This window comes from Phycodurus eques, chromosome 8 (genome assembly GCF_024500275.1).
Source record: "Phycodurus eques isolate BA_2022a chromosome 8, UOR_Pequ_1.1, whole genome shotgun sequence".
In the NCBI taxonomy this organism is placed as follows: domain Eukaryota; kingdom Metazoa; phylum Chordata; class Actinopteri; order Syngnathiformes; family Syngnathidae; genus Phycodurus; species Phycodurus eques.
Window position 1 is genome coordinate 28,904,386 of NC_084532.1, and position 26,586 is coordinate 28,930,971.

General features: G+C 44.6%; 3 protein-coding genes across 8 annotated transcripts; 2 read left to right on the forward strand and 1 right to left on the reverse strand.

The window, feature by feature from the left end:
• Nucleotides 1–533: 533 nt before the first annotated feature.
• On the reverse strand, nucleotides 534–16,614 carry lrrc8c (leucine rich repeat containing 8 VRAC subunit C). Of its 2 annotated transcripts, XM_061683371.1 has the most exons (4): nucleotides 16,213–16,614; nucleotides 15,454–15,565; nucleotides 5,373–5,515; nucleotides 534–4,393 (listed from the first exon to the last, which is right to left on the reverse strand). In XM_061683371.1, the coding sequence occupies exons 3-4, from the start codon at nucleotides 5,508–5,510 to the stop codon at nucleotides 2,162–2,164; spliced, it is 2,370 nt and encodes a 789-aa protein (XP_061539355.1). In that variant the 5' UTR covers nucleotides 5,511–5,515; nucleotides 15,454–15,565; nucleotides 16,213–16,614; the 3' UTR covers nucleotides 534–2,161. The 2 variants fall into 2 exon arrangements, with proteins under 2 accessions (XP_061539355.1, XP_061539356.1); XM_061683372.1 differs by lacking the exons at nucleotides 15,454–15,565; nucleotides 16,213–16,614 and adding an exon at nucleotides 6,900–7,171.
• Nucleotides 7,762–15,709, forward strand: LOC133406551 (kynurenine--oxoglutarate transaminase 3-like). Its single transcript, XM_061684224.1, has 11 exons — nucleotides 7,762–7,871; nucleotides 8,031–8,172; nucleotides 8,704–8,940; nucleotides 10,424–10,546; nucleotides 10,620–10,740; nucleotides 11,108–11,184; nucleotides 13,511–13,600; nucleotides 13,662–13,848; nucleotides 13,970–14,049; nucleotides 15,464–15,550; nucleotides 15,641–15,709. The coding sequence occupies exons 1-11, from the start codon at nucleotides 7,816–7,818 to the stop codon at nucleotides 15,707–15,709; spliced, it is 1,269 nt and encodes a 422-aa protein (XP_061540208.1). The 5' UTR covers nucleotides 7,762–7,815.
• LOC133406094 (kynurenine--oxoglutarate transaminase 3-like) lies at nucleotides 16,003–23,923 on the forward strand. Of its 5 annotated transcripts, none has more exons than XM_061683374.1 (13): nucleotides 16,003–16,265; nucleotides 17,440–17,535; nucleotides 17,635–17,699; nucleotides 17,777–17,921; nucleotides 18,707–18,943; nucleotides 19,988–20,110; nucleotides 20,186–20,306; nucleotides 21,279–21,355; nucleotides 22,021–22,110; nucleotides 22,185–22,371; nucleotides 22,799–22,872; nucleotides 23,193–23,279; nucleotides 23,367–23,923. In XM_061683374.1, the coding sequence occupies exons 2-13, from the start codon at nucleotides 17,467–17,469 to the stop codon at nucleotides 23,433–23,435; spliced, it is 1,344 nt and encodes a 447-aa protein (XP_061539358.1). In that variant the 5' UTR covers nucleotides 16,003–16,265; nucleotides 17,440–17,466; the 3' UTR covers nucleotides 23,436–23,923. The 5 variants fall into 5 exon arrangements, with proteins under 5 accessions (XP_061539358.1, XP_061539357.1, XP_061539359.1 ...); XM_061683373.1 differs by having other exon boundaries at nucleotides 17,466–17,535; XM_061683375.1 differs by having other exon boundaries at nucleotides 17,466–17,535; nucleotides 22,066–22,110.
• Nucleotides 23,924–26,586: the final 2,663 nt, after the last annotated feature.

Sequence of the window (26,586 nt, forward strand, 5' to 3'; positions counted from 1 at the left end):
TATACAGGCTGGCCAGACAGAGGGATAGAGATGGGAAGGATGTGCAGCAGGTTAACGTGATTAAGGATAGAGATGGAAATATGTTGACTGGTGCCAGCAGTGTGCTAGCTAGGTGGAAAGAATACTTCGAGGAGTTGATGAATGAGGAAAATGAGAGAAAAGGGAGAGTAGAAGAGGCAAGTGTGGTGGACCAGAAAGTGGCAATGATTAGCAAGGCGGAAGTTAGAAAGGCATTAGAGGATGAAAAATGGAAAGGCAGTTGGTCCTGATGACATTCCTGTGGAGGTATGGAAGCATCTAGGAGAGGTGACTGTGGAGTTTTTGACCAAGTGCAGGAGATAGGCTGACTTGGAAAAGGATGACACGCTGTGGCGACTCCCAACGGGACAAGCCCAAAGGCAAAGAAGAAGAAGTCAAGTAAAAGTAAATTCTTTGTTGTGTATTTTGCACATTACCTGCACTATTTTGAGTTCAACAGTAACTAAGTTGTAACATTTGAGTAACAAGTATAAATCAACAATAGCAGTCAAGACAAAAGTTCCAAAAGTTTTATTTAAACTTGTAAAATAATCTTTATGTTATGTACAGTGCTTCAATTAAGGCATAGTTCTTTGTAAGATATATGCTGTCCTTTGTCTGGGTGGCTTTTCAGTCATCCACTCATCCCTTTTGTAGTTTAACAAGAAAAGCCGTTTAACAAACAAACAAGAACAGTTCATTTGCCTTGATTCAACATTCGCCGATACGCTACGTCCCTTGTTGTCACCGACCGCATACAAAATTATTTTTTCCGGTCATAAACACGAACCACAAATCCTTCCTGGTCATTTTATGAAGTGCATTTGCACAATCTAACAAGGACCGGTACAATTGTATACAACTGTATTGTTATATAAACAAACACATTATAAAATAACATTTGAAAAAATACATTTTACTGGGATTTTTTTAATGTAATGCACAAAATGCCTATGACATTATGTCAAATATTTTTTAAATGTTATTTGATCATATTTTATATATATAGAAACATACTGTAATATATATATATATGCATATGCCACATGGCAGTTTGCTCAATGAATACCTCTGAAAAATAAATGTGTCTTTCAATACAGCTTTTATCTTGGATTGCATTGTTGATCGTGAAGGTGTACCTAATGTTGTGGCCAACGACCGTAAATGTAAATGAGGCTTGAATAAGGTCAAGTCGTCCTTCATGTCTTTAATTAGCTGCGGTAAAAGTCAAGTAGGCCCGGATGCAAAACCCCAGGAGATAACTATGATATGCTGTGGGGCATCTCCTCAGAAAGCTGTTTGACAAGAATAGGAATAGATGTGCTACTACCTATGAGGTTATCTTTGGTATTTTTCTATTTTCATTGTTTTTAGTCACTGACGGTGTCGTGGTACACTCGCCTGACTTTGGTGCGGGCGGCGTGGGTTCAGTTCCCACTCAGTTACAGTGGGAATGTGAGTGCGAATGGTCGTCCGTGTCTGTATGTGCCCTGTGACTGACTGGCGACCAGTTCGGGGTGTAGTCCGCCTTTCGCCCGAAGTCAGCTGGGATGGGCTCCAGCTCCCCGCGACCCTGACCATGATAAGCAATGTCGAAAATGGATGGATGGATGGATGGATGATTGATTTTAATCGGGGAAGACGTTTAGTCAAGCTCAGACCATGTGGAATCAACCTTTTGGTGTTGTTTGGGAAATCATCAATCTTCACCGCCATTCTCCGCCCACGCGCAGTGATGAAGATAAACATGCTTTGCGTTTCAGTATCATCCTTATGTCTTGTAATGTGGTTCAAATTTGGTAGCATTTGTGCAAAATCTCTAGGATGAGTCCATTTATGGAGGTCCTTTAGAAACGCCCAAAAGGAGGCTTATATAGCAGACTCCCTGTGTGTTTGGGTGTATGGTTTCATGAATTTTTATTTTTTTGGGGGGAGGGGGGGGGGGGGGTCTATTCAAAATAGACATGTCTACCAAATTTCATGTTTAAGGGGCTGAATTTCGAAAATCAGTACAGGAAACTGTAAAACAGATTCAGTGAAACTAGTGTAAGTCCCATGTACTGTAGGTGGGATCATGAGATCCTGATCCTACAAAATAAGCTAGGAAGCAAACTGCAGGCACTGTGGTGACATTAAGGCATCTTCACTCCGCCTTCATCTGGTCCCTGACATCCGACGGCAGAGTCTCAAACAGGGCGTCCTCGACCACCAGACCACTGCGCTTGAGCGCCCGGCAGCAGCCCAACTCCAGCGGTAGGAGCTCAAAATGGTTCCCCTTCAGCTCCAGGTGCAGCAGCTGGGCGAGGTAGGAGATCTTTGGCGATAGGACGAACAGCGAGTTCTTGCCTAGTTTCAGCGTCTTAAGCTTCTTGCAGAAGAAGAGCTCGTCGGGCAGGTTCTCAATTTTGTTGCAAGCCACCGAGAAGTACTGCAGGCTCTGCAGGACGCCGATCTCCGGTGGGATGAAGCGGATGTCGTTGTGACACAGGTCCAGATAGCGCAGCTTGTTGCACAGGAACAGGTGCGAGGGCAAAATCTCAATCTTGTTGTGGCTGAAGTAGAGGCGCTCAAGGCTGCCCAGCTTCTTGATATGCTCGGGGATGTACATGACGCCGTTGTACCACAGCTTCAGGCAAGTGAGCTTGCGCAGGTGCTGGAAGCTAACGATCTCCTCGATGGAACGCAAATTGTTCTCCTTCAGGTCCAGCGCTTGCAGGCCGGTCAGGCTGAAGATGGCGTGCGGGATGCGCTCGAGGTGGCAGCGTACCATCTCCAGCTCAGTCAGGTTGGTCATCTTCTTCAGGTTGCCTAGCATCACCAGCTTGGTGCCATCGTTGTGGAGGTAGAGTCGCTGCAGGTGGTTGGACACGTCCACGATGGACTGCGGTATCTTGGTCAGATTGCTTTTCAGCGACAGCGTCTTCAGGCACTTCATCTCCCGCAGCGACTCCAGGATGATGTTTTTGGAGGCATCCGGGCACAGCGACCCAGTGAGATGAAGCTCCTCCAGGTTCTTGAGGCCGTACAGCCAGCTGGGGAATTCCCTGCCGTCGTCGAACTTGACGCGGAGCACCTTGAGGTTCTCCTTGAGGAAGGACATGGCTGTGGTGTGTAGCTTGATGGAGCACTGATACAACGAGAGCTCTTGAAGGTTCTCCAGCTGTGAGACGGAGGCGGTGACGCTCACGTTGTTGATGATCTCCAACTTGAGTGACTGCAGCTCGCTTAGCTCGAAGACGGTATCAGGCAGGCCGGGCAGCATGAAGAGCTGCAGCTCCAGCCGGTTGTTGGCGTTGACCTGCAGCCTCTGCCGCAGCTTCTCCGCCGTCCATTCGTGGTTGAGGTTGAGCTGCTTCAGCTTGTTCTCGCTGACCTCAGACAGGAAGACGGCAAACCTCTTGGAGTACAGCGGGTCGTACTGGTCGATCATGTGCAGCATGAAGGCGAAGTCGTTCTTCACGTCCGGGATGTCGCTGATACCCGTTTCTTGACGCACATACTCAAACGAGTACTCCTTCAGGGAGCGGTAGAACAGCCAGTAGGACGTGTACAGGCTGGTCAGTCCATAGACCGCCACCAGGCATAGGTAGCAGTAGGAGAGCTTAGAGAAGAGGTGCGCCATGGTGTGGTTGCACTCAAACTCTTTGTAGCCGGTCATGTCCTGGATCTCCACCTCACAGGGCACCCTGTTGCGCACCTGGTCCACCAGGGAACTGTTGTAGATGACAATCAGCAGGAACTTGAACACCTTGAAAACCGTCTGCCGCACATACATGAGGTAGAGGATGTCACCCTCCTCCACATGCAAACGGAACTTCTTCACCTTCTCAAAGAGCGCCTTGGCTTGCTCCCCCTCCTTTTTATCCAGAACGCTTGCCGATGGTTTGTCTGCAACAATTTTTTCTGGGATAGAACGGAGCGACTGAGTCTTCTCCAAACCAACTCCTCCGGGGGACGCCACAGTGCCGCTCTTTTTGTGGTCCGTCTCCTCTGGGTTCTCTCCGGACACCTCGGACAGAGCCCGGGTGGTCCAAGGGGAGTCGAAGCATTTGCCCAGCATGGAGATGAAGTGCTCAATTTTGGAGCTGGACCCGGGGAACTTGAACCAGAAGTTGCTGCACACCATGAAGACGAGCGTGTGGATCAGAACCAAGTAAGGGAAGTACTTGGCGTACCAGTGCAGGGCCTTTTCGTAGCACATCTGGTTGATGAAGCTGTACTGCTGGAGATCCAGGTCCGTCTTCAGGCCGCTCATTTCTCTCGGCCCGGACGAGAGGTTGTAACGCAGCTGCAAAGGCTTCACGGCCACTTCGCTGTTGTTGTCGGGGGATGATGATGTTCTGTGCGGGAGGCAGATGATCTTGTCTTGCATCACCTACGATCAAATGTAAACACAAGCCAGTGTCACCAGGATATCAGTCAATCAATGGCAGTTGGAAGTGGTGCTGGGTAAGGGCTAGGGTTAGGTCTTTAAGGACAGTTAATCGGTGAACACGTCTAGCCACGAATTCTGGATTTTTGTTTTCCCGGGTTGACCCGCAAATTTCTCTGCCTCGGAGAAGCCCCTATCACACTGCCCGTCAAAGCCTTCCCGAGTTGCTGTTCTGTCAGAAAAGTTCTGGTCTACCCGTGAATTTCTTAGCTTCAGAGGTAGACCCCTCAAAATAGTTTTTTTCCTGGGTCAACCCACACATTTTTCTGCTTTGAAGATATTATCAAGCACATGTCACACGGCCCGATTTCATCTGGGTCATTCAATTTGAAAGGTACCAACAAGGAACGGGGGATTACAGTTGACACACAAATGTCCCGTCTTCGGAAGTCGTATCAACACCCCCTTTCACGCTCTCTGTCAAAGGAACAGGGGTTCGAAGTTGACCTGTGAATTTATTGGCTTCGGTGGTTGGGTGTTTTTCTTTTCCCTGTGTCTCTGTTCTCTGTAAATGGTTGAAACGTGGATTTCACAGCTTCTTTCAAATTGTCCTATAAAGCCAGAATTTTGTCCCATGTTCTTCCTATATCCCTTTTCAGTGTGAAAAAGACCAACACGGAATGTTTGGGTCCCTTTTACACCGCATCTTTCGCTGTGTGTAAAAAAGCGACGAAGTGTTATGTTGATTGGCGCCAAGTTTCTGCTCAAAATAACAAGAAAAAAGGCACACAGAAAAAAAAGGTCAAGCTTCTGCAGTTTGCAGCCGAATGTTTACTAGAAGGGGCCGGGCGGGGGGAATTTTTCCGCTGCTGAATGCCACCTTTGATGCCACGTCCAGGTTGGGGGGGGAAATGACAAGCCGGGGAAAATTAGCCCGCCTGTGTGTTTGCCAACTCGAGAATGACGGACGAAGGAGACCGACCTGGAGGGTGCACCCGAACACACCGATCATGAGCATAATGACGGATAGGTAGTCGGTGAACACGTCCCACCACGGCTTCAGGACCCGGAAGGCCGGCTGCTGCTCCGAGAACTGGCGGAATTCCATCACGGGGATCATGATGCCTGCAATGACACATGACAGCAGTCAGAAAATTGGAGCGCTTGCTAAAAACCCTTGCAGGAGGTCATATAGCTTTGCACAGGATGTCTTTATTGATTGGTTCAAATTGACTATGACCGTGACTCTTCACTGGAACGTTAGCACTGACGCTAATGCTAACACGCGTCCTCGCTGGTTCTATTAAAGATGGCTCGAGGAGACAAAGCGGCTTGCAGTGACAGTCCGAGGACTGCCCCTTAACTGATTTGATACTGTTCCTTTTAAGTGGCGCTATATCAAAGTGAGAGCTGGTTTGACAATTTTGGTGACCGTAATTAATTTATCAAGCGTTACATACTGTTCAATGTCCATGCACACACAGTATGTTTGTTCCTAGTCAATCTTGACCCGCGCCAAGAATATCCTCATAAATGTCTACATCAAATAATGAACTATAGATCTTCTTAAAATATATTACTGGTAATCGCCTGTCTGACATTAATAAATACATGAACAAAGCCTCAAACGGAACGTGTATTTTTATGTTTGACACGCCTTTTTTTTTGGGAGAAAAACATCTACTCGCAAACAACGTCATGTCCGATTCATTTACGGTCGCGTGATGTTTTACTTTTTCACGGTTTCGACATTCCCCAGAGATCTACGGGCCACGGGAACACAGACAGTTCTCGGGGGAAACCCGCCCGTGAACACCGTCCCCGCTGTTCCATAGAAATATCGTTGTCAAGATTCCCAGGTAGATCGATGCAAATGATGCAATGTGCTCTTATTACCGTACCTGGATAACGTTTCAACTCAAACAATAACTGTATCAATTCCCCCGTGACCCGATAAAGACCACCGTTTAGGACTGTCCCATTCGATACACACGTACGGCGCGGACGCTTGCAAGATTCCCAACATGAACACCGTTTCCTTTGCTTGAGCGCACACTGGTCAACCTCAAACCCATTTGAGTAGACATGGCTCGCACATGCACACGAAGACTGAATTGTTTGTTTTGCTCGCCAGAAGAGTTATCGGCACAATAAGGAGCACTTTTGTCAAGGCAAGTTCCCATTCGGGCCGGATGAGTCAGCCCCTGAGCCGGCATCCTCCACCTCATCCCTTTCCTGACAGGAAATTGGTCCCCGATGAATCCAAATAAAGACATGTCGGGAACACACCCAGACTTCTTACTACAAAGCAAACACGGCCGTATGTCCTTGGGTGAGGTAAAGGGGGGCCAAAAAAGAAGAACCGCAGTGCAGACTCGCTTTGAGGTGAATGTGCACTCGAGACGAGGATGCAGTGAATCATCATCATCAACAACAACAACAACAACAACAACAAAGTAACGGTCACCTCAGTGAGTCAGTGTGTGTGTGTGTGTTCGGGATGTTTTACCTTCCTTTCTTGGGTCTCGGGTTTTTTTTTTGTGTGTTTTTGTTTTCTCTATATGGGCTCAAGCGGCGACCAGGTTTCGTCTCGTCGTCATCGTCGCGATGCGGCGGTTCCGATTCTGCTGCGTCCAGTCCCGGATCGCGCTGCCCGCCTGCCCGCCTGCCCGCCGCCTTCGGGGGGTTCCGCCGTGCACGAGCAGAGCGTTCGGGCGTGGATGCGCGGAGGCGGGGAAGACGCGGACCGGGGGGCGTGGACTGGAAACCCGAGACGAGCCGAACCGAGCCGAGTCTGCGGGCGGAGACTCCAAAATGCGAACTGTCTGAGGTCAATGCTACAAAAGCACATTTCTTGTTTGGCATTATCATTTCATGGGTCTAATATATTCAATTATGATTCGTTTTGTCCAAAAATCGAAAAGGAATCTGTATTCATCCATAAAACTAATATCATTATTATACATCAAGTATTGTTTCAGAATGACGGAGCAGCGACATTAATCATTTTCCATTCAACAAACAATTATATTGTTGGCTTTTCTGGTTATTGATTATTATGATCCTATCAATGAATTCGCAATAATGTCAGTTATTAAGGATGTGGATTTGGAAACGGTCCGGAGCCACCTGTGAAATACAGACCATTTACAAAAATGGGTGGGTTGATTCACCCCTCCCACATGCTTAAAAAAAAAACATATTTCAACATATTAAAATACACTAAAATTAGCTTGCAGGAACGAGAAGACATAATCCGGTTCAGTTGGAATTGTGCAGTTAGTAACATTTATATTTGGACACCTCCCTTTATATTTACTTGTGGCAATATCATTTCCACTGATGTCAAGCGGCGTGTGCGTCGACTAGTGTGCTTGTGTTTGCGTGTCACGCTCGGATTGACGTGCGTTGCCCGGTTTACGACGATGGCGTCCCGACACGCAGACTCCAAGAGGATCCGAGGACACGAGGAGACCATCTGGTGAGTGAGATGATTAGGATTTCAAGCCTGGGTTAAGATTTCAAATGAGGGTTTGCGTTTCAAGTCGCCATAAGCATTCCCCCCCCCCCCAAAAAAAATGGTTCGATTTTTGATTTGCCGAGTTCATGTTGAAGAACGTCCAGGTCTTTCCTGTCTCAGGACGCAAAGCTGGTTGAATACAGACTCTTCGGTGGTCAACCTGCGCGATGGATTCCCGGACACGCCGGTGCCGGCGGAGATCACGGAGGCCCTGGTGAAGACCGTGTCCGAGAGCATGATGAACCAGTACACCAGAGGATTCGTGAGTGTTGGGGTTCAAGCCAGGGCGACGGTTTCAAAGTACAAGTAGGATTGCAAACAAGGGTAAGGCTTCTCGAGCCCGGGTTAGGGTTTTCATCTGGGTTATGATGGATGATTTTGACGACCAAAACCAGTCCAAATCAGAATCATCTTTATTTGTCAAGTATGTCAAACTAAAAACACAAGGAATTTGTCTCCATTAAGGTTTCAAGCCGGAGTTAAGACTCCAAGCAGGTTTCAAGGTTTCGTTCGTGTTTCAAATGAGGGTGAGGATATCAAAGTAGGGTTTGAAGTCAGATTTAGTTTCAAATCCAGGCTAGTGTTTCAAATGACCAACAATAAGTCTCTCCCTTTATCTGTAATCCTAACAATTGATCCCTAACCTAACCCCTTGCCCATAGGCCAAACCTTAATCCCGAATCCAACCCTTTACCCCTGATCCTACTCCTAAAGCCTTATCCCTAAATTTAGACCTCCAACCCCTAACCCCTTCTTGTTAGCCTTAACTCGTCCTGTCTGTCTGACATTGTAGGGACACCCAAAGTTGGTGGAGGCCGTCTCTCGGGTTTACGGCAAATTTTACGGGCGTCCCATCGACCCACTCAAGGAAGTCCTGGTGACGGTGGGCGCCTACGGCTCCTTGTTCAGCACCATGCAGGCTCTGGTGGAGGACGGCGACGAGGTCATCATCGTAGAACCCTTCTTCGACTGCTACGTGCCCATGGTGCGCATGGCGGGGGGCAAACCTGTGCTGATCCCGCTACGACCCGTAAGCCTCAATAGGAATCCCATTTCGATGACTTAGCGCGATGGTTGTCAAACTGGGGTCCCCTTGGGGGGGCCACGAGCCGGAATTTCAAATCATTTCCAATAAATGATTATTTTTAGTGGAGACCTACATACGGTTACCGGCGCACCAGTAATCGAAACATAATAAACCGATTACAGCAATCCTTGACGATGATATTGCGATGATATGTCCCAATTATCCCATAAATTTGAACCTTTTATTTTGTATTACCAGCGCACAAGACAGTCGTGTTCAGTATATTGCAAAAGTGGGTCCCCCTCTCAGGTTTTTGTAAATATTTGCTTCGGATTATTCGATCCTTTGATGGGACAACACTGAAGAAATGAGACTCTCATTGTAGCCATTTTCTAATGGCCGAAGCCTTGGCCTGGAAAACAGGTCATCAGGTGCTCCCCAACCTTCAGCGGGTGTTTCGACCCTTAACCAAAACATCCTCAGCAGTGGCTGGTCAGGTCACCGACCCCCCCCACCCGAGGCTCTGGCTGACGCTTCTTCTCCCAGCCTACGAAGGGCTACTTTCCCCAAGTGGCCTCTCAGTTCAACCTTTGTCACTAGATTCCACCCAGACCGAGCTGGGAATCCTCGACGTCTGACGTCCACCGTCGTCAGCCGTGTCGTCCGCCCCCTTGTCCCGGCCAGTCTCGGACAAAGTTGCCCGTATTCTTCACGGCTTTAGCTTCATTATTTCCCCCCGGGAGAGACCACATGATGACGTAGGACCTTAAGAGTTGTAAACAAGTACCGCGACTGAGAAGTGTAAATAACCAAAATGGGCTCAATTATTCACATTCCTTGCACGGTGTCATGTGATTTGTTAGTGTTGCAAGGTCTCAGGTAAGGTCTCACACACACTCAGTCACAGATACTACAGTACAACCTGAGATTGGCGACCTCAAGTGGACAAAACTAATACTTGCATGTCACGTGTACATGTGGACAAAACTAATACTTGCATGTCACGTGTACATGTGTATTCATCCAAAATCAATTTTTATGCGAGTCGTCAAATAATCAATGGGATAAGCGGTAGACGACAGATATGTGTGGGTTGAAGTTTCTCTTTCTGCCAAGTAAAAGAGCCCATCTGACCTTAGGCGAGTCACTGCCGCCACAATATAGTCAAATAGCCAGCAATGCTAACTGAACCAAAGAGGTTGGTTAGTAAATATGATCATCTAAAAAAATAATAATAATAATAAATCTGTGCTACAGTGAGGGATTACTGAACTTGATTCTAAAAATACTGGATAGTTGCAGCCCTCAACGTTTTCCTTTTGTTGCCAGCAGTTTAGACATCATGGCTATGCATTGAGTTTTTGGGAGGGGAAAATACATTTACACTGTCAGACAAACTGTACACTACTTTTACAATGTAGCAGTGTCATTTTTTACTAATGCGACAGGTACTAATAAAATATTTACAAAAATGTCCACGTGGCAGAAACCCACCCAGAAGGTCGCCTCCAGCGCCGACTGGTTCCTGGACCCTGAGGAGCTTGCCAGTAGATTCAATTCCAAGACCAAGGCCATCCTCATCAACACCCCCCACAACCCCATCGGGAAGGCACGTGGGACAAAAAAAACCCCACCCAAAACCAGTATGGGTCCAACTTCTAACAAGGTGGTTCTTCCGGCAGGTTTTCACCAGGGAGGAGCTGCAGATGATCGCCGACTTGTGCGTCAAACACGACACGTTGTGCTTCAGCGACGAGGTCTACGAGGTTTTCGTCTATGACGGACGCCGGCACCTTAAAATCGGTACGTCGGTGCCTGCAGAACGCTTCAGTTTTCCGATTGGGACTCAAACTGAGGTTAGGGTTTAAAATGATGGGTTTAAAGCCAGACTTAATAATTTACAAAAAGTAGTTTTTAATGTCAGGGTTAGAGTTTCAAACTAGGGTCAGGGTGTGAAATTAGTTTCAAGTCCGCGTTAGGGTTTCAAGTAAGGGTTTAGGTTTGTACTTGGGGTTTTAAAGTAGTATTTCGAGGTAGGATTAGGGTTTTAAATGAGTGTTTCAAGCCTGGTGTAGTTCACAAATACCAATGAAAAGCACTTGCGCTGAAAAGAATTCGATTGGACTAGAGATCAGCTTCTTCTTCGATCTCCTGTGTTGCGGTTTTGCAGCGACTTTGCCCGGAATGTGGGAGCGAACCGTCACCGTCAGCAGCGCCGGGAAGACCTTCAGCATCACCGGATGGAGGGTGAGACTACGCCGGCTCCGATCCCGCTTGACCAAACGCAGCCCCTCGTGGGGGAATCGGTCATCGGTGTGCCGCGAGAGATCGTCAGCGGATATTATCCAGTGTCACTGAATGAGTCCCAAAATTATTTTTGGACTACAAATATTCGACACATGGAGCATCACAACATAATTACAACATGAAATTCTTTCCTCCCGACATTCACAGAGTGTGACGAATAAACTCCTCTTGGGCTACATTTTTTTTTTTTTTTTACATAAACTGTTTATTGTTTAGTAATCATATTTTTTTCTACAATAGTTTTTTTTCTTTTGATATAAATTCTGACAAATCGGATTTTTGATTTTTTAGCTGTCAGATTTTTTTTTCAATATTTCCCCGGCTATCAATGTTGCCGAGGTGCGAGCTGATATTCACAAATACCTGCTCCGACGTTACACAGAAGAGATTTTCAACTAGAAAGTCCAAACAGTAGTTTTTTCCAAATGTAGTCAAGTGTTGAAAAAGAAAGTGGTAATGTATTTCAGAATAAAGTTGTACTTATCCAAGAAAAGTTGCAATTTTGCACGATTTTTATATGAAATGGTCTTTTTTTCTAGACGTAAAGTCCAATTATCCATCCATCCATTCATTTTCTAGCGCTTATCCGAGGTCGGGTCGCGGGGGCAGTAGCTTTAGCAGGGACGCCCAGACTTCCCTCTCCCCAGCCACTTCATCCAGCTCTTCCGGGGGGACACCGAGGCGTTCCCGGGCCAGCCAAAAGACGTAGTCTCTCCAGCGTGTCCGGGGTCGTCCCCGGAACACCGGAGAGGCGTCCGCGAGGCATCCGAATCAGATGCCCCAGCCACCTCATCTGGCTCCTCTCGATACGGAGGAGCAGCGGCTCTACTCTGAGATCCCCCCGGATGACCGACCTTCTCACCCTACCTCTAAGGGAGAGCCCGGACACCCTGCGGAGGAAACCCATGTCGGCCGCTTGTGCCCGGGATCTCGTGCTTCCGGTCACGACTCACAGCTCGTGACCGGAGGTGAGGGTAGGAACGTAGATCGACCGGTAAATCGAGAGCTTCGCCTTTCGGCTTAGCTCCTCCTTTACCACAACGGACCGATACGAAGTCCGCATCGCTGCAGACGCCGCACCGATCCGCCCGTCGATCTCCCGTTCCGTTCTTCCCTCGCTCGTGAGCAAGACCCCGAGATACTTGAACTCCTCCACTCGGGGCAGGATCTCATCCCGGACCGCCCTTTTCCCACTGAGGACCACGGTCTCAGATTTGGAGGTGCCGATTCCCATTCCAGCCGCTTGGCACTCGGCTGCGAACCGCTCCGGTGAGCGTTGGAGGTCACGGCTTGATGAAGCCTACAGAACCACATCGTCTGCAAAAAGTCCAGTTATTCTCGATGAAAAGTCAGCTTTTTCGAGAAAAAAAAAAAAAAAGTATATATATATATATATATATATATATTTTTTTTTTTTTATTAGTTTTTTTTAAAGAATCTTTATCTATCTATGCCAGTGACATATCGTGACAGGCAGAACAATGAAAATCTTCTAAATGGCAGAAGGTACAATTAACCTTTGTGCCACCTGTTTTTTTAAAGACAAAAAGTCATATTCTGAAAGATATAATGAATATCATCATTTTTTTAGATAAATTGTTGTATTTTGAAAATCATATTTTTCAAGAATAATGTAGTCTTTTTTTTTTAGATAGAAATTGGGATATGTTTTAGAAGTTTGAGAAAAAAAAGTCACAATCTTATTATATTGTATTTTTTCCAGATTAAAAAGTTACACCATTATGAAAATAAAGTGGTAATGTTTTCAGACTAATGTTGGATTTATTTCAAACTAAGTTATAATATGACAACAACAAAAGAATATATATTTTTAGGAGTCATACTTCTAATATTTCAGGATAAAAAAAATAAGGTTTTATTTTGAAGCATCTTTCTTCATATTAGCTAAACCAGCAACATGCAGCGACAGGCAGAATAATGAAATGCTCCTTCATTCGTCGGCAGAATTTCCAATCAACTTGTGTCCACCTGCTGCTATTCAAACAAAAGAATGCGGTAATCGCTTTATGCGCAACTAAACAGGCCCACATTTCACACGAAGTACATTTGTGAGTCAATTGAGACGAGATCGTCGTTATTTCAGTGTAAGTTTCATTTGCTCTGTGAACAGAATTTACTCTTACAGCACAGCAAATCAATTGGTGTCTGAAAGTGCATCGGCTCTCCTTGCCCACATGCGAGGGCGTTATTGTACCTTAATTGCATGTGAAACACTGCTGCAACTAACAGAACTATCGCCTTCTAGCTCGGGTGGTCCATCGGGCCAGAGCACCTGATCAAGCATCTTCAGACTGTCACCAGTAACATGGTGCACGCCTGCCCCACCCCGTTGCAGGCAAGTGTCCCGAACCGTCACGGGAAAAAGAAGGGACTGTAAACATCGGGTTTCCCGGCAGGAGGCCCTGGCGCAAGCGTTACTGCGGTATTCCGGGCTGATGGGTCTGCCCGGGTGCTTCTTCGAGGCGCTGGCCCGGGAGCTGGAGGGGAAGAGGGACCGGCTGGCGGCCATGCTACGCGAGGCCGGGTTCTCGCCTATCATCCCCGAGGGAAGTTTCTTCATGATAGCGGACGTGTCGGCGCACGGTGAGGTCCTCCGTCGTTTACCGACAAGAACACCGGGGAGGGGGGGGGGGGGGTCGCGTTTTTTTCGATGCGGCTGGTTGGAGCGCTGGGGTCAAGATGTACAGTACTTCCCCGTTTCTAGATAAGGACCTGCCGCACCACGACCACGACGAGGACGAAGCCTACGACTTCAAGTTTGCCAAGTGGATGAGCCGGGAAAAGGTAAAGGAAGTGACGCGATGTGAGACAACAACCGAGCCGGCCTGTGCCGCAACATTAGCGTTGCTGTATGTTAACTATGACCTCGCGGTGAATGGTCACCACGTGTCAACACCACTTCTCAGAAGAAGCCGAGCTGGTTTTTATCCAAACACCGAGTTATTTAGTTTATATTAACGGGCAAAAGTGACAATAAATTTACTCCTCCTCAATTCTGCACCAAAAATGAATGACTTCTACCCCGAATAACCAAACAACTAACTACCTAACTAGCATACATAGCATCTAACGACCCACCTAACTAACTAAACAACTAACAAACCAACTAAATACCATACTAAGGTAACTAATTACCTAACTAACCACCTGTTAAAACTTACAAATTAACCAACCAACAACGCAGAAACAAAAAAAACAACCCAAAAACTAACAAACCAAGTAGCCAACTAACAATACAACTAACTTCTAACCTATCAACAATCTAACAACTAAAAAAGAAGCCAGCCAAAAATTAACTCAGCAACAAACTAGCGTACTTACTACCAAATAAATACAAATGAACTAGGCAACTAACTAACCAACAGTGCTGAGAAGACGACTTTGGAAATGTAGTTGGGCACAATAAACAATTACAAGTTACCCTGTTGAAAAATGCAATAGTAGTGTAACTATTTCAATTATTTTCACAAAGTAATATAACTAATTGAATTTGATTACATTCTGATGACTTTTCTTACTTTTGAATGAATGCGCCTTGGATGTTTCGTCGGGAAAAAAAAAAAAAACCATGATTAAAACCATAGGTCATTATTTTGGAACTAACCATTTATTTTTTTCTTTCCACAAATTATAAAACTGATAACAAAACTTGATGAAATGCAAATAAATGCATTATTTGTGCACAGCATATGGATCTAATGACAAATGTGCACAATTTGCCCAATAGCATTTCATATGACAACTCAGATAAGAGGACTCATAAAAAAGTCCCAAATTATAATGATGAAACTGTTCTTTTATGTGTTCAGAAGTTTAATTATACACCACGGGTCTAACCTTTTCAAAATCGCAGATGAACTCATAGATTGTACCACAAAGTCATGTTTGAGACTACGGCAAAATGGCACATGACCAGAGAGAGCCAATCACGTGCGTCGGCTTTGGAAGGAGGAAGTGATCTGGGGGAAAAAAACAAAACAAAACCAAACAAAACAAAAAACACAAAACATTGTGCCAATTTTTCAAACAGAACCAAGATTGAAATCTCCAATTGCAACTGTAATTTAATTACGCATTTTCTCCCAGTAATGAAGCTGCTTACGTCAATTTTGTAATGAAATGTCATTCCGTGTAATTCGTTACACCACAACACTGCTAACTAACCAACCAACCACTTAACTAACCCACATTTCTCCAGAAACTGGGGGGCCTTCCTGTGACTGCGTTTGTCGGAGAGGAATCCAACAAGGCCTTTGAGAAGTATATTCGATTTTGCTTCTTCAGGGTAAACGCCGGCCACCTGCAAACCACAAACATATATTCATACTTTACATATGTAAACAAAACAAATGACACAAACATTTCTTTTCGACAGCGTGATGAGACACTGGATGCGGCTGAACGCATCCTGAAGAAGTGGAAGTCGGCGGGAAGCAGTGATTGAAGACGACTTTAAATGCTATTTAAAGCTCGTTTTGGATGGAAGTCAATATTAATAAGGCAATAAAAATATTCGAAGCAGCTTAGTGTGATGCCATGCACGACACAACACGACTGTAATCATATTGCATCACATTCAGCAAATAAAAATGCACTTCTGGGAAGAGAATCACTTATATGGGGTGTTAGCAGTATCACCAAACCCGTTATTAATCATTATTAAGTATGAAATTGTTTGTCTTGACATTAAAATAAGTCAAAAGACCTGACTAACAGGACTTCTCTTGGTCATGTGGTCCAGCGGCGACGCCTTTATGTGCTCTTATAAAAACAGAACAGAGAGCATCCGCAATCATTATCCTTCGCCGGAGAAGAGTGACTCGCTTTTTGAAACAAAAATGATTTAATCATACGGTGTTCTGTTAGAAAAGTTTATCACACCGTTTTTTAAACATCTATTATAAAAGTGACATAAACAGGTTCCCACGAGCGGAACAAATAAGTTACCGTGCTTCCGCTTCTTCCTCGCTTGCACGCGAACGCATCCTTTTGCCCTGTAGGTAAGTGTCGCAGCAGAGTTGTTTCCTCGTTTTTCTATGACTTTTGCAGGCTTTGTGGTTTGTTTTTGTTGAAACTCGAGAGGTGGCTGCATTGCGACAATTACGATAACACGCCATAAAAGACACAAAAGTTTCCTGGCGGGTCTGTTTGGCTGCGTGCACGTGGTTTTGCTAAACGCCTTAACAGATCTCGTGTTTAGCTGTAAAAGCATCTTAACGGTGCCATTAATCCATCATGCTGTCATATGCATGATGGATTAATGGCAACGTTGAGGTCGTAACGTGACACATTTGACTTAGCAAAGTGAAACTCCTAGCCGCTGGCTGCTTCCTGGTTTCTTCTTCTTCGCCGTCGTTTGGAGCATTTGCTGTGCATCAGCGCTCCCAAGTGGACTGCCATGTTACTGAAACGGACTATTGGAAAGCGCTCAAGCGACACCACTCAAGCCGGTTTTATATTATTGTTTTGTGCTTCTTTTACTACAGAAAAGAGTTTAACTAAAATCAGTTGTTATCGTTAGTATAAAATATCCCTTTTTAAATTGTTTTTTTTATTTGTTACCCTTCAAATTTCAGATTGTTTGCATACAATGCAGGATGGAAAACAACCTAAAAATAAAAATTGTATATAGCGAGTGTGTTGGAAATGCGTTTGTGCTCACTAAAAAAATCCAATTCATCCCTGATGCATTGCTGATATAGAAACATGATTTTCCTTTGCCGGTTGCCAGGCAGAATCTCTTTTTTTGTTTTGTTTGTTTTGGTCACTTGTTGCTACGCCAAATGAATACTCTTCAAACACTGAGAAATGTTTGACCATTTAAATTTTTTATTTCAAGTAATTTTCTGAATGAATCACTGCTGTAGTCTGTATTATATATACATTTGTATTAGGTATGAAAACGGCACCATCTGGTATATCATTCATTAAAGAGCAGGATATGCGTTTTCTTTGTATTTATTTTTTTGGGAGGGGAAGGGGGGCCGTTGCTGAGGTCATGTGTGACAAAAACCCTAGTACAGGAAGTGCTGCTCATTACAATATTAGAAACACAATTTTAGTCACAGACGACCACTAGGTGACACGCTGCAAACGCCATCTTGTTTCTTTTGCATCATGCTAGCCATCTTCCAATGCTGAGTAGTTTTCCCTGATTGTAGTTTTATCCCACAGTGGTTAACTTAAACATACAATTGCAGAATGAGTGTGGCCAGGCATCTCCGGCTCTGCTCTAGGTTTTCTTTCCAAAGGCGTTTTTGTACCTCGCAGGTAAGTCGCTAACCAAGGCGTTAATGCTTAGCTTGGGTAGATGCTATCCAAAAACAACAAAAAAACTTTTCGGATGCTTAAGCCGCTAGTGTGTTGCAGTGTGCGACAATGGCATCCCGACACGGCAACACCAAGAGGATCCAAGGACTGGACAAGAACGTGTGGTGAGCGAGCTTTGGTCTTTTTCCTATTTATTTGACAGGCTAGCACGTTAACCTAAGTTTGTGGTGGTAAAACCCAGGGTGGCGTTTACATCGCTGGCGGCGGACCCTTCCGTAGTCAACCTGGGTCAAGGCTTCCCGGATATTTCACTGCCGGCCTACATCAAGGATTCGCTGGTGCAGGCGGTGTCAGTGGACAAAATGAACCAGTACACACGAGGCTTTGTGAGTAGCACCTCTGATTTACATACACTGTTCACTTTATCCACCTAGCCGCACCATAATCCACCTATTTTACATACGCCGTTCTCCTTCGCCACCTAGCATGAATGCAGCGTACCTCTATTTTACATGCACTGCTACTGTTAGCTTAAGCCGCCTAACACAACTGTAGCGCACTTCTGTTTTACATTCACTATTAGCTTTTTCCAGCTAACATGGTCATATCACTGTTTTGCAGACACTCTTAGCTTTAGCCAGCTAGCACAACCACAGTGCACCTCTATACATACAGTATATACATAGACTATATCATAGATACATACTTTACATACACCGTTAGTGTTAGCTTTTGAGAGCTAGTACGACTACACTGAACCTCTGGTTTACAAACAGGGTTTAGTTAGCTAGCAAGACCAAAATACACCTATATTTTACATACACTAACATTAGCCACGTAACATGCCAACAGTGCAACTTCTATTTTACATTAACCGTTAGCTGTAACCAGCTACCGCAGCGCAACTTTTATTTTACGTTCACTGGTAGATTTCTGCAGGTAACACGATCACATTACTCGTTTATACACTGTTATCTTTATCTGGCTAACACAACCACAACAAAACCTTTATTTTACATATACCAATAATGTTAGTTTTTTGTCAACTAGCGTGACCACAGCACACATTTATGTTATGTATGCTATCTTTAGCCAGAACTTCTATTTTACATTCGCAGCATTAACTTTCGCAAACACGGTCTGTCCATCTCTCGTTGACTTGATGCTGTAGGGACACCCGACGTTGGTGAAGGCGCTCTCTCGGGTTTACGGCAAAGTGTGCGGGCGTCCCATCGACCCACTCAAGGAAGTCCTGGTGACGGTGGGCGGCTACGGGTCCTTGTTCAGCACCATGCAGGCTCTGGTGGAGGACGGCGACGAGGTCATCATCGTAGAACCCTTCTTCGACTGCTACGTGCCCATGGTGCGCATGGCGGGGGGCAAACCTGTGCTGATACCGCTACGACCTGTAAGCATCAATCAGTCATTTTTAGATAGTGCTGTGCGATTAATCCATTTTATTTGGCAGGATGTTTTTATTTTTTCTGCTTCTGTAGTTCACAGTCTGCTAGCAAACATCAGGTAGACAGCACACTATCCATTTCAGCGTCAAAAGAGCACTCTGTGCCATTAATCAATAGGATAGATTTAATTAGCCAGTCCCTCAATGATCAATGTCTGACTTTACACCACATCTGTTTGAATCAACGTACCTGTTGTAATGTAAATTACAGCTGGCATTTCACCTCCCTTCTTAGCAATTAACATCATGTCACATCGTTTTGGCTGACATTTCATACATTTCAACTACGGTGGTAGAAAACAAGGCTACGTTCAAGCAATTTCCCCTGTTTTCGCGATGGCTCTGCCTTGGTTAAATGACATTGAAGGGTTTGTTTACTCGTGGTGCCATCGGAGTATTGCCACCCGGAATTAAGTGTGACGTCATGGTGAAAAGGTTTACAATATCGTGACTTTTCAAACCCTTTCCACTGACTACAGTAATAATGGGGACCAAGTAGTCGCGCATATCGCGGGGGGGCGGGGGGGGGGGGGTAATTTATATCCCCCCCAAAAAATGTTTCATTATTCTACTGATATTGATAGTTTAAACTGTGAATATACCACCAACTATGATCCCAAAACACTTTAATATCAAACTCATTTTACAACATTACCCTTAAAAATAAAGAGTTTACACATTATTTAATTTCAATCGAGCAAAAATGTACAAATTATTTTCGGATTATTAGCAATAACAATTCGAATCAATTCTGTGGAAGTTGATTCAAGTTAATTGCTGGGGAAAAAATAATTTCAAAGTTTGTTTGGTATCAGGGGAAATAAAAGAAATTCCTGAAGGGGGAGAGGGAAAAAAAACGTTGTGTTCTTCATGTTTGTTTTCATGTTTATAAGGGAAGATTTTACTGCATATGATATATTCCTATTTTAAGGCCATATCGCCCAGCCCTACATTCAGCGCCTTCATTACGATATTTTCTCCACGTGGCAGAAATCTGGCCAGAAGACCGCCTCCAGCGCCGACTGGTTCCTGGACCCTGAGGAGCTTGCCAGGAAATTCAACTCCAAGACCAAGGCCATCCTCATCAACACCCCCCACAACCCCATCGGGAAGGCACGTACACAAAAAAAAAAAAAACCCATAAAACCAGTATGGGTCCCCCTTCTGACAAGGTGGTTCGTCCGGCAGGTTTTCACCATGGAGGAGCTGCAGATGATCGCAGACTTGTGCGTCAAACACGACACGCTCTGCTTCAGCGACGAGGTCTACGAGTGGATGGTGTACCGCGGACATCAGCACCACAAAATTGGTACTTGAGGCGCTAATTTGTTTTTCAGGAAGGGGGCGGGCAAAGTATGGGCCGCGGGCACATTTGGCACGCTCCGCTCTTTAATCTGGCCCACAAATCATATACATTACCGAGAGTCCTGTAATATTTGTTGCGTTAATTTAGCCGTATTTTTCCTAAAATTCGTTTTTTAATCCTTTTTTTCCATCCATCCATTTTCTGTACCGCTTATCCTCACTAGGGTCGCGGGTGTGCTGGAGCCTAACCCAGCTGACTTCGGGCGAGAGGCGGGGTACACCCTGAAGCGGGCACACAAAGACTAACAACACATTAACAAGCAACCATTCACATTCACACCTACGGGCAATTTAGTCTTCAAATAACTTATGTTTTTGGAATGTGGGAATTAATTATTTAATTATAGTTATAATAATTGGGATAAATTGCTTTTACTAAAATAAACCTACGCATATTTTAAAAGTAGTTGTTCATTTCTAAAATCGAATTATTTGTTTAATAACTGTTGAGGACATTTATTGATAATAAAAAAGAAAAGAAAAACAAATTTCACATTTGCATTTAACAATCCTGAATTTATTATAATGAATGGTAAATAATGGCATTAAAATATTGTAAAAAGTATGTATAATTGTTGAATTCAATAGTTGCTTAACTATAATTTTATTAATTATAACTGCAGTTATTATTAAAATAGATTTTTATTATTTTTTTTAAATGTTAAATTCTTTTTGTACAAGATCTCATCTTCCAATGACCTGGTTCATCTGTCTGTTTTAGAACTCAAATGTCCCCCTGTGTTTGGGTCCTCGCAGCTGCTGATATGCGCCTCAGTAGTCAAAACGCAAGTTTGCAGAACGCCCTATAGCGCAATAGCATGTTAGCTGGCTAAAGCTAACGGTGAATGTGAAATAGAGAGGCATTATGAGCAGGCTAGAGCTAATTGATTGATGGAAAATGTTGGCGTCTCTGCAGCGACTCTGCCCGGAATGTGGGAGCGGACCATCACCATCGGCAGTGCGGGGAAGACTTTCAGCATCACCGGATGGAAGGTGACGTGCTATTTTGAACCATCCAATGCACATCCACACTGACATCATTTGAGATTGACCCTAAAATGGCCGCTTGTTTTCATTTCCTTCATTTCCTTGATCGGTTCTGGGGAGGATTAACAATCAATTGATAGTTTTTTTGTTTTTCCATTATTTTGGGATCAAGGAATTTTTAATGTTAAAGACGTAGCAGCTGAGCTAGGCTAAATGCTAACATCATCGCCAGGTATCTGCGTTCGACTAAATTCATCCATGATGGAGAAAGTTAACTAAAAGTGCACTGATTGTTAATTTTTTTGGTAAATGTTATATTTAACGGATAAAGGAATTTTTAATATTCAAGATGCAGCAGTCGAGACTGGCTTAATGCTAACTGCTCACGTCACTGATAGGGAATCAATATTCAAGAATCAATTCCTGATCCTTGTACGTCACCGCGAGGGATGCATGTTTGACAATTTTCCGTTGACTAATTATTTTTTTTTGCGAACTATATCTTTAAGGGATGAAGGAATTTTCAGTTTTCAAGACGTAAATGCTAACTGTTAAATTGCTAACTGCTAACATCGTCACTTGGTCAGAGTGTTGGACTTCCTGTCTCTTTAAGTTATGTTGGAATTGTTCTCCCAACCCCTCGACCATAACCCCTCTCCCCACCCACCTAGCTCGGTTGGTCCATCGGACCTGAGCACCTGGTCCGCCATCTTCAGACCGTCATGCAGAACACGCTGTACACCTGCCCGACGCCACTGCAGGCAAGTGGGAGGAAAATACCGCAACGTAACCGAGGATAAGTTTGGATTGTAACGATGAGTCGGTTTCCCGACAGGAGGCCGTGGCGCAGAGTTTACTCCTGAACTACGAGCTGATGGGTCAGCCCGAGTGCTACTTCACGTCGCTGGCCGAGGAGCTAGAGGGGAAAAGGGACCGCCTGGCCGCCATCCTGCGGGAGGTCGGACTGTCGCCCGTCGTCCCTGAGGGAGGTTACTTCATGCTGGCTGACGTCACAGCGCTAAGTGAGCTCTTGTGCTAACGCTGGCCAGTCAAGTTGAGCTGCTTCTCGTGTTGCGTTTCCAAAAAGAAACAATGTTCAAGATGTCGCAGCCAAGCTAGGCTAAATGCTAACTGCTCACGTCATCGCTCGGGGTAGGTGTTTGACAGAATTTCCTCGACATGGGAAAAATTAACAATTAATTTGATTATTTTTTATTTTCACGGGATGAACAAATACTTAGTATTCAAGATGTAGCAGCCGAGTTTGGCTAACTGCTAATGTTTGACTACATTTCTGCCAAACTGAATGATGAATAAATCAATTTATTGATATTTTTAAGGAAGGAAGGATTTGCTTTCGGAGTATTCTGACTTCTTCTTTTGAAGTCAGAGGAGGTCTTGGTGGATGTCGGCATTTTTAACAGATGGTCTGTGTTTTTTGACTCGTAGATCAGAACCTCTCACACGTGGGAGGCGACGAAGCCTACGACTACAAGTTTGTCAAGTGGATGATTAAAGAAAAGGTAAATGAACTGAGTTGTTACTTTTGTACATTTCTGCCAGGATATGCGCCTCAAAGGGTAGAAATCAAACAAAATCTGAGTGCGTTTGCCTCCGAAGGACCCCTGGAAATGGCCAAATCGAGCCTAAAATGGCCGCTTCGAACCAAAATGGTGTACTTCCTCCGTCTTGTCAGGCGTCGACTCATGAAAGACACACCTTGCAAATTTCATGCTGCTAAGTGAAACTGGCTTCAGGGGCTGCATTTTAAAATATTCCAAGGGGCGTGACCATGTCAACGTTTAATTAGCAGTATTTTGAAATCATGTCATATTTGATGTAGAAACTGGCGGCCATTCCTGTCACGGCGTTTGTAGGGGAGGAATCCACCAAGACTTTTGAGAAATATATCCGTCTTTGCTTCATCAAGGTAAACATCAAAGCAGATCGAAAGTGTGTTAAAACACAACACAAGTGGTATGTATGATTTTATTATTTTCTGTATCTTTGACGACAGCGAGACGAAACTCTGGACGCGGCAGAGCTCATCCTCAAGAAGTGGAAGTCGTCGGGAAGCACCGGCTGAAGAGTTGTTTTTTTTTTTTAACCCCCACATAGGAGGTAAAACATCAAACATCATTTTGTATCTCTATTGGAAACCACTGGAGTGCCTCAAGGGTTGATACTTTGCCCCATCCCGTTTCAGACCTCTATTGCTTCCCTTTGGCCAAGGAGTAATAATAATGACTCCTACTATTTTCACATCCCCAATACGCTTGTGTACAGTCACCACATTTGAATGAATTTGAACATTGTGGAAAAGTCTGGAGTTATATTCAAAAGGTGAAACTCGGAGGTTATATGGATTCATGACACCCAGAGTGATATTTCTCGATTTGTTTATTCTAATTTGGATGTTTTTACTCATTGAACTACTGAAATAAATGTATTCTCCAATTTCAAGTGTATTGAGATGCACTAGTCATTTTTCAAATGGTTCAGTATGACTATATATTACATTTTAAATATTGTCCAGTATAAAGTCTGCTGTGTCCCAACAACATTTTAATAAAACATTCAATCACATTTCATGTACTTTCTTGCTTATTTTTGTTTGGTTTGAATCTGGTGGTGTTTTTTTTCCCCTGCAAGGAACCCATCAGACCAGTAGAGGGAGACAAAGCACAACACAATGGCAAATAAATCACGTGCAATATAAACGGCATTTCTAACTTTATACATTTTACTTTATTTGCACAGTGAATCTCATTTGAGCAGGTGTACCAAATGTAAACGTAAAACTTGGACTACATAAATGTAAAACATGCATATTTTAAAATCATACGACAGAATATAAATAAAACCAATAAAAGTTAAAAACCTCCTCGGTTGATCGTTATTTCAACTACAAAAATGAAAATCCCCACGTCACCTGCTAAGCTAATGCTAATTTTAAGGCAACACGTGCGATATGATTGTGTTTGTGGGTTTTCTTCGCGCTGCATAAACATTGTTGGCTTAGTGCTTAGTTTGTTTTGCCCAAAATGGTGGCCATTCAGGGCTTGCAGTAACCACGGTAAATGTCAACATTACCGGAAATGGCGAAGTGATTTGTTCGCGAGCCGACTGTTATTTCATCATCAGAAATGTTCACCTATTTCTACATTGCACAGTATTTAATTTTAACCACATAATGATCAAAATGGGCGGCACGGTGAACAACCGGTTCGCAAATCTGCCTCACAGTTCTGGGGAGCGGGGTTCAAATCCCGAAGACCAAAAAAAAAAAAGGGACTTTGTGGCCTCCGCCGTTACACTTGTCATGCATGCGGTGTCCATTTTGAGCTCGCCCGTGTTGCGTAATCATGTTGGTTGTAATGGGAGCGCCCAGCGTGGACAGGCGGCCTCCTTCCACTTTGGAGAGAGAATAAGGGGTTCACATCAGGAATTAGGGTTTCAAGCCAGGGTTAGTTTTTCAAACAAGGAACTGGGTTACAAGCCAGGGTCAAGGTTTCGAAGTCGGGCTTCAAGACAGGGTTAGCGTTCCAAAAACAAGCATTAGGGATTGAAAGTAAGGTTAGCATTTCAAACTAGGAATTGAGTTTCAAGACAGTGCCAGTTTCAAACTTGGGTTTGGAAAGCGGGTTCGGGTGTCACAGTAGGGTTTCAAGTCAAGGATGGGCTTCCAATGGAGGTTTTCTGGACACGGTTTCGTTTTGAAAAAGGGGACGATTTGAAAGTAAGGTTTCAAGCCTGTGTAAGCGTTTTCAACTAGGCGTGTGGTTTCGACTAATTTAGTCGTTTTCACACAAGGGTTAGGGTATCAATATAATGATGATGATGATGTGTTGTCATGCAATGTGAGAACCTTTTTTTTTTTTTTTTTTTTTCCATGGAGATTATCCGCGTATTTCTCAGACACACGCAGCGTGCAGTCGTCACATGCTCACGGATTAGTCGTCTGCCACCGTGATAATCCCGCCAACGTTTATGCAAATTATTATGCCAATAATCTGCTCTCACTGTCCACGAGGTTAATGGCGGCCCTGAAACCCGGCGCCACCCGCACGCCCGCCCGCACGTTGTCCTCCAGGAGCTCAACTTGGCCCACCTTATTTGTCATGCTTGTACTTCATCGAATTAACAATTCACATCCAATCGAGTCCTTTAAACTAAACCTCACGTTGACAAGGAAAAGTAGGGCTTGAAGACAGGGTTAGGGCTTCAAGTCTGGGTTTCAAGACAAGGCTCTGGTTTGAAACCTGGGTTATTATTTTAAACCAGGTTTAATTTATGGTTCCAAGTAAGGGTTAGGGTTTTTAAGGTTAGGTTTTAAGCTTGGGTTTGGCTTCCAAAGTACACAGTAGAGTTTCAAGACAGGGGTGAGGGAGTCAAGGTTTCAAGGCTGGGTTAGGGTTTTAAGGCTTTTAGAGTAGGGTTTCAACACGGTGTTATGTTTTCAAAGTAAGGTTAGGGTTTCAACTAAGGGTTAGAGCTTCAATGTAGGATTCTCGAAGTGTGATTTCAAGTCTGGGTTCTTGGGTTTCACATTAGGGTTTCAACCCCAGGTTAGGTTTACAAAAGAGGGTCTGGGTTTCAAAGTCAGACTTCAAGCCTTAATTTCTCGGGAATGGACCATCAATAGGAAGTTCTTACAGCCAGTCCATCCAGCTTCGACAACGTGCGTGGCCTATCTGTGGTGAGAAGACCCCGCCGTCAAACATGTGTGACAATTTGAGGGCGACGGGCCTACACGCCCCCCATGAAGCCCCCCAATAACCCCTCCAATAATACATGCTCCCACAGTGGCCATATGGCCCCCGGCCTGACAGCTTGCGCCACGCATAATTAATTTGCTGCGGCGTCTGCCTGCTTATTTCCCAACCTACATTTCCCTAATTACGCCGACGAGGTTCGACTCAAAAACGATGTCGTGCCGGCGCAGGCGGGACTTCCGCGACAATTTGGCGGTTAAGGGGTGACAGCCGGGACGTTAGAAACTTGTTAGAGGGTGACACTCAGGGGGTGGAAATACCTGACCGTCGTTTTTAGAAGAACGCATTGTTCGGTGAGATGTGAAATCTTGGAACGTGGAATGGTTCCACACAGCGTTTCAGTGACAATTAGAATAGAACGTAACAGACTGAGCAGTTTGGGTGAAAATTCTGACCCTCGTCCCCGATTTCTAGTATTGCGTTTCACACAGGTGCCGTTTTTGTCACGCTTCTTGCCCGTTT

Coding starts and splice junctions, on each gene's coding strand:
- lrrc8c (XM_061683371.1), bottom strand. CDS start 5,510: ATGATCCCCGTGATGGAATTCCGCCAGTTCTCGGAGCAGCAGCCGGCC. Junction 4,394..5,372: donor TGTTCGGGTGCACCCTCCAG/GTCGGTCTCCTT, acceptor ATTTGATCGTAG/GTGATGCAAGACAAGATCAT.
- LOC133406551 (XM_061684224.1), top strand. CDS start 7,816: ATGGCGTCCCGACACGCAGACTCCAAGAGGATCCGAGGACACGAGGAG. Junction 8,941..10,423: donor TGCTGATCCCGCTACGACCC/GTAAGCCTCAAT, acceptor TCCACGTGGCAG/AAACCCACCCAGAAGGTCGC. Junction 11,185..13,510: donor TCAGCATCACCGGATGGAGG/GTGAGACTACGC, acceptor ATCGCCTTCTAG/CTCGGGTGGTCCATCGGGCC.
- LOC133406094 (XM_061683374.1), top strand. CDS start 17,467: ATGAGTGTGGCCAGGCATCTCCGGCTCTGCTCTAGGTTTTCTTTCCAA. Junction 17,536..17,634: donor GGCGTTTTTGTACCTCGCAG/GTAAGTCGCTAA, acceptor AGTGTGTTGCAG/TGTGCGACAATGGCATCCCG. Junction 21,356..22,020: donor TCAGCATCACCGGATGGAAG/GTGACGTGCTAT, acceptor CCACCCACCTAG/CTCGGTTGGTCCATCGGACC.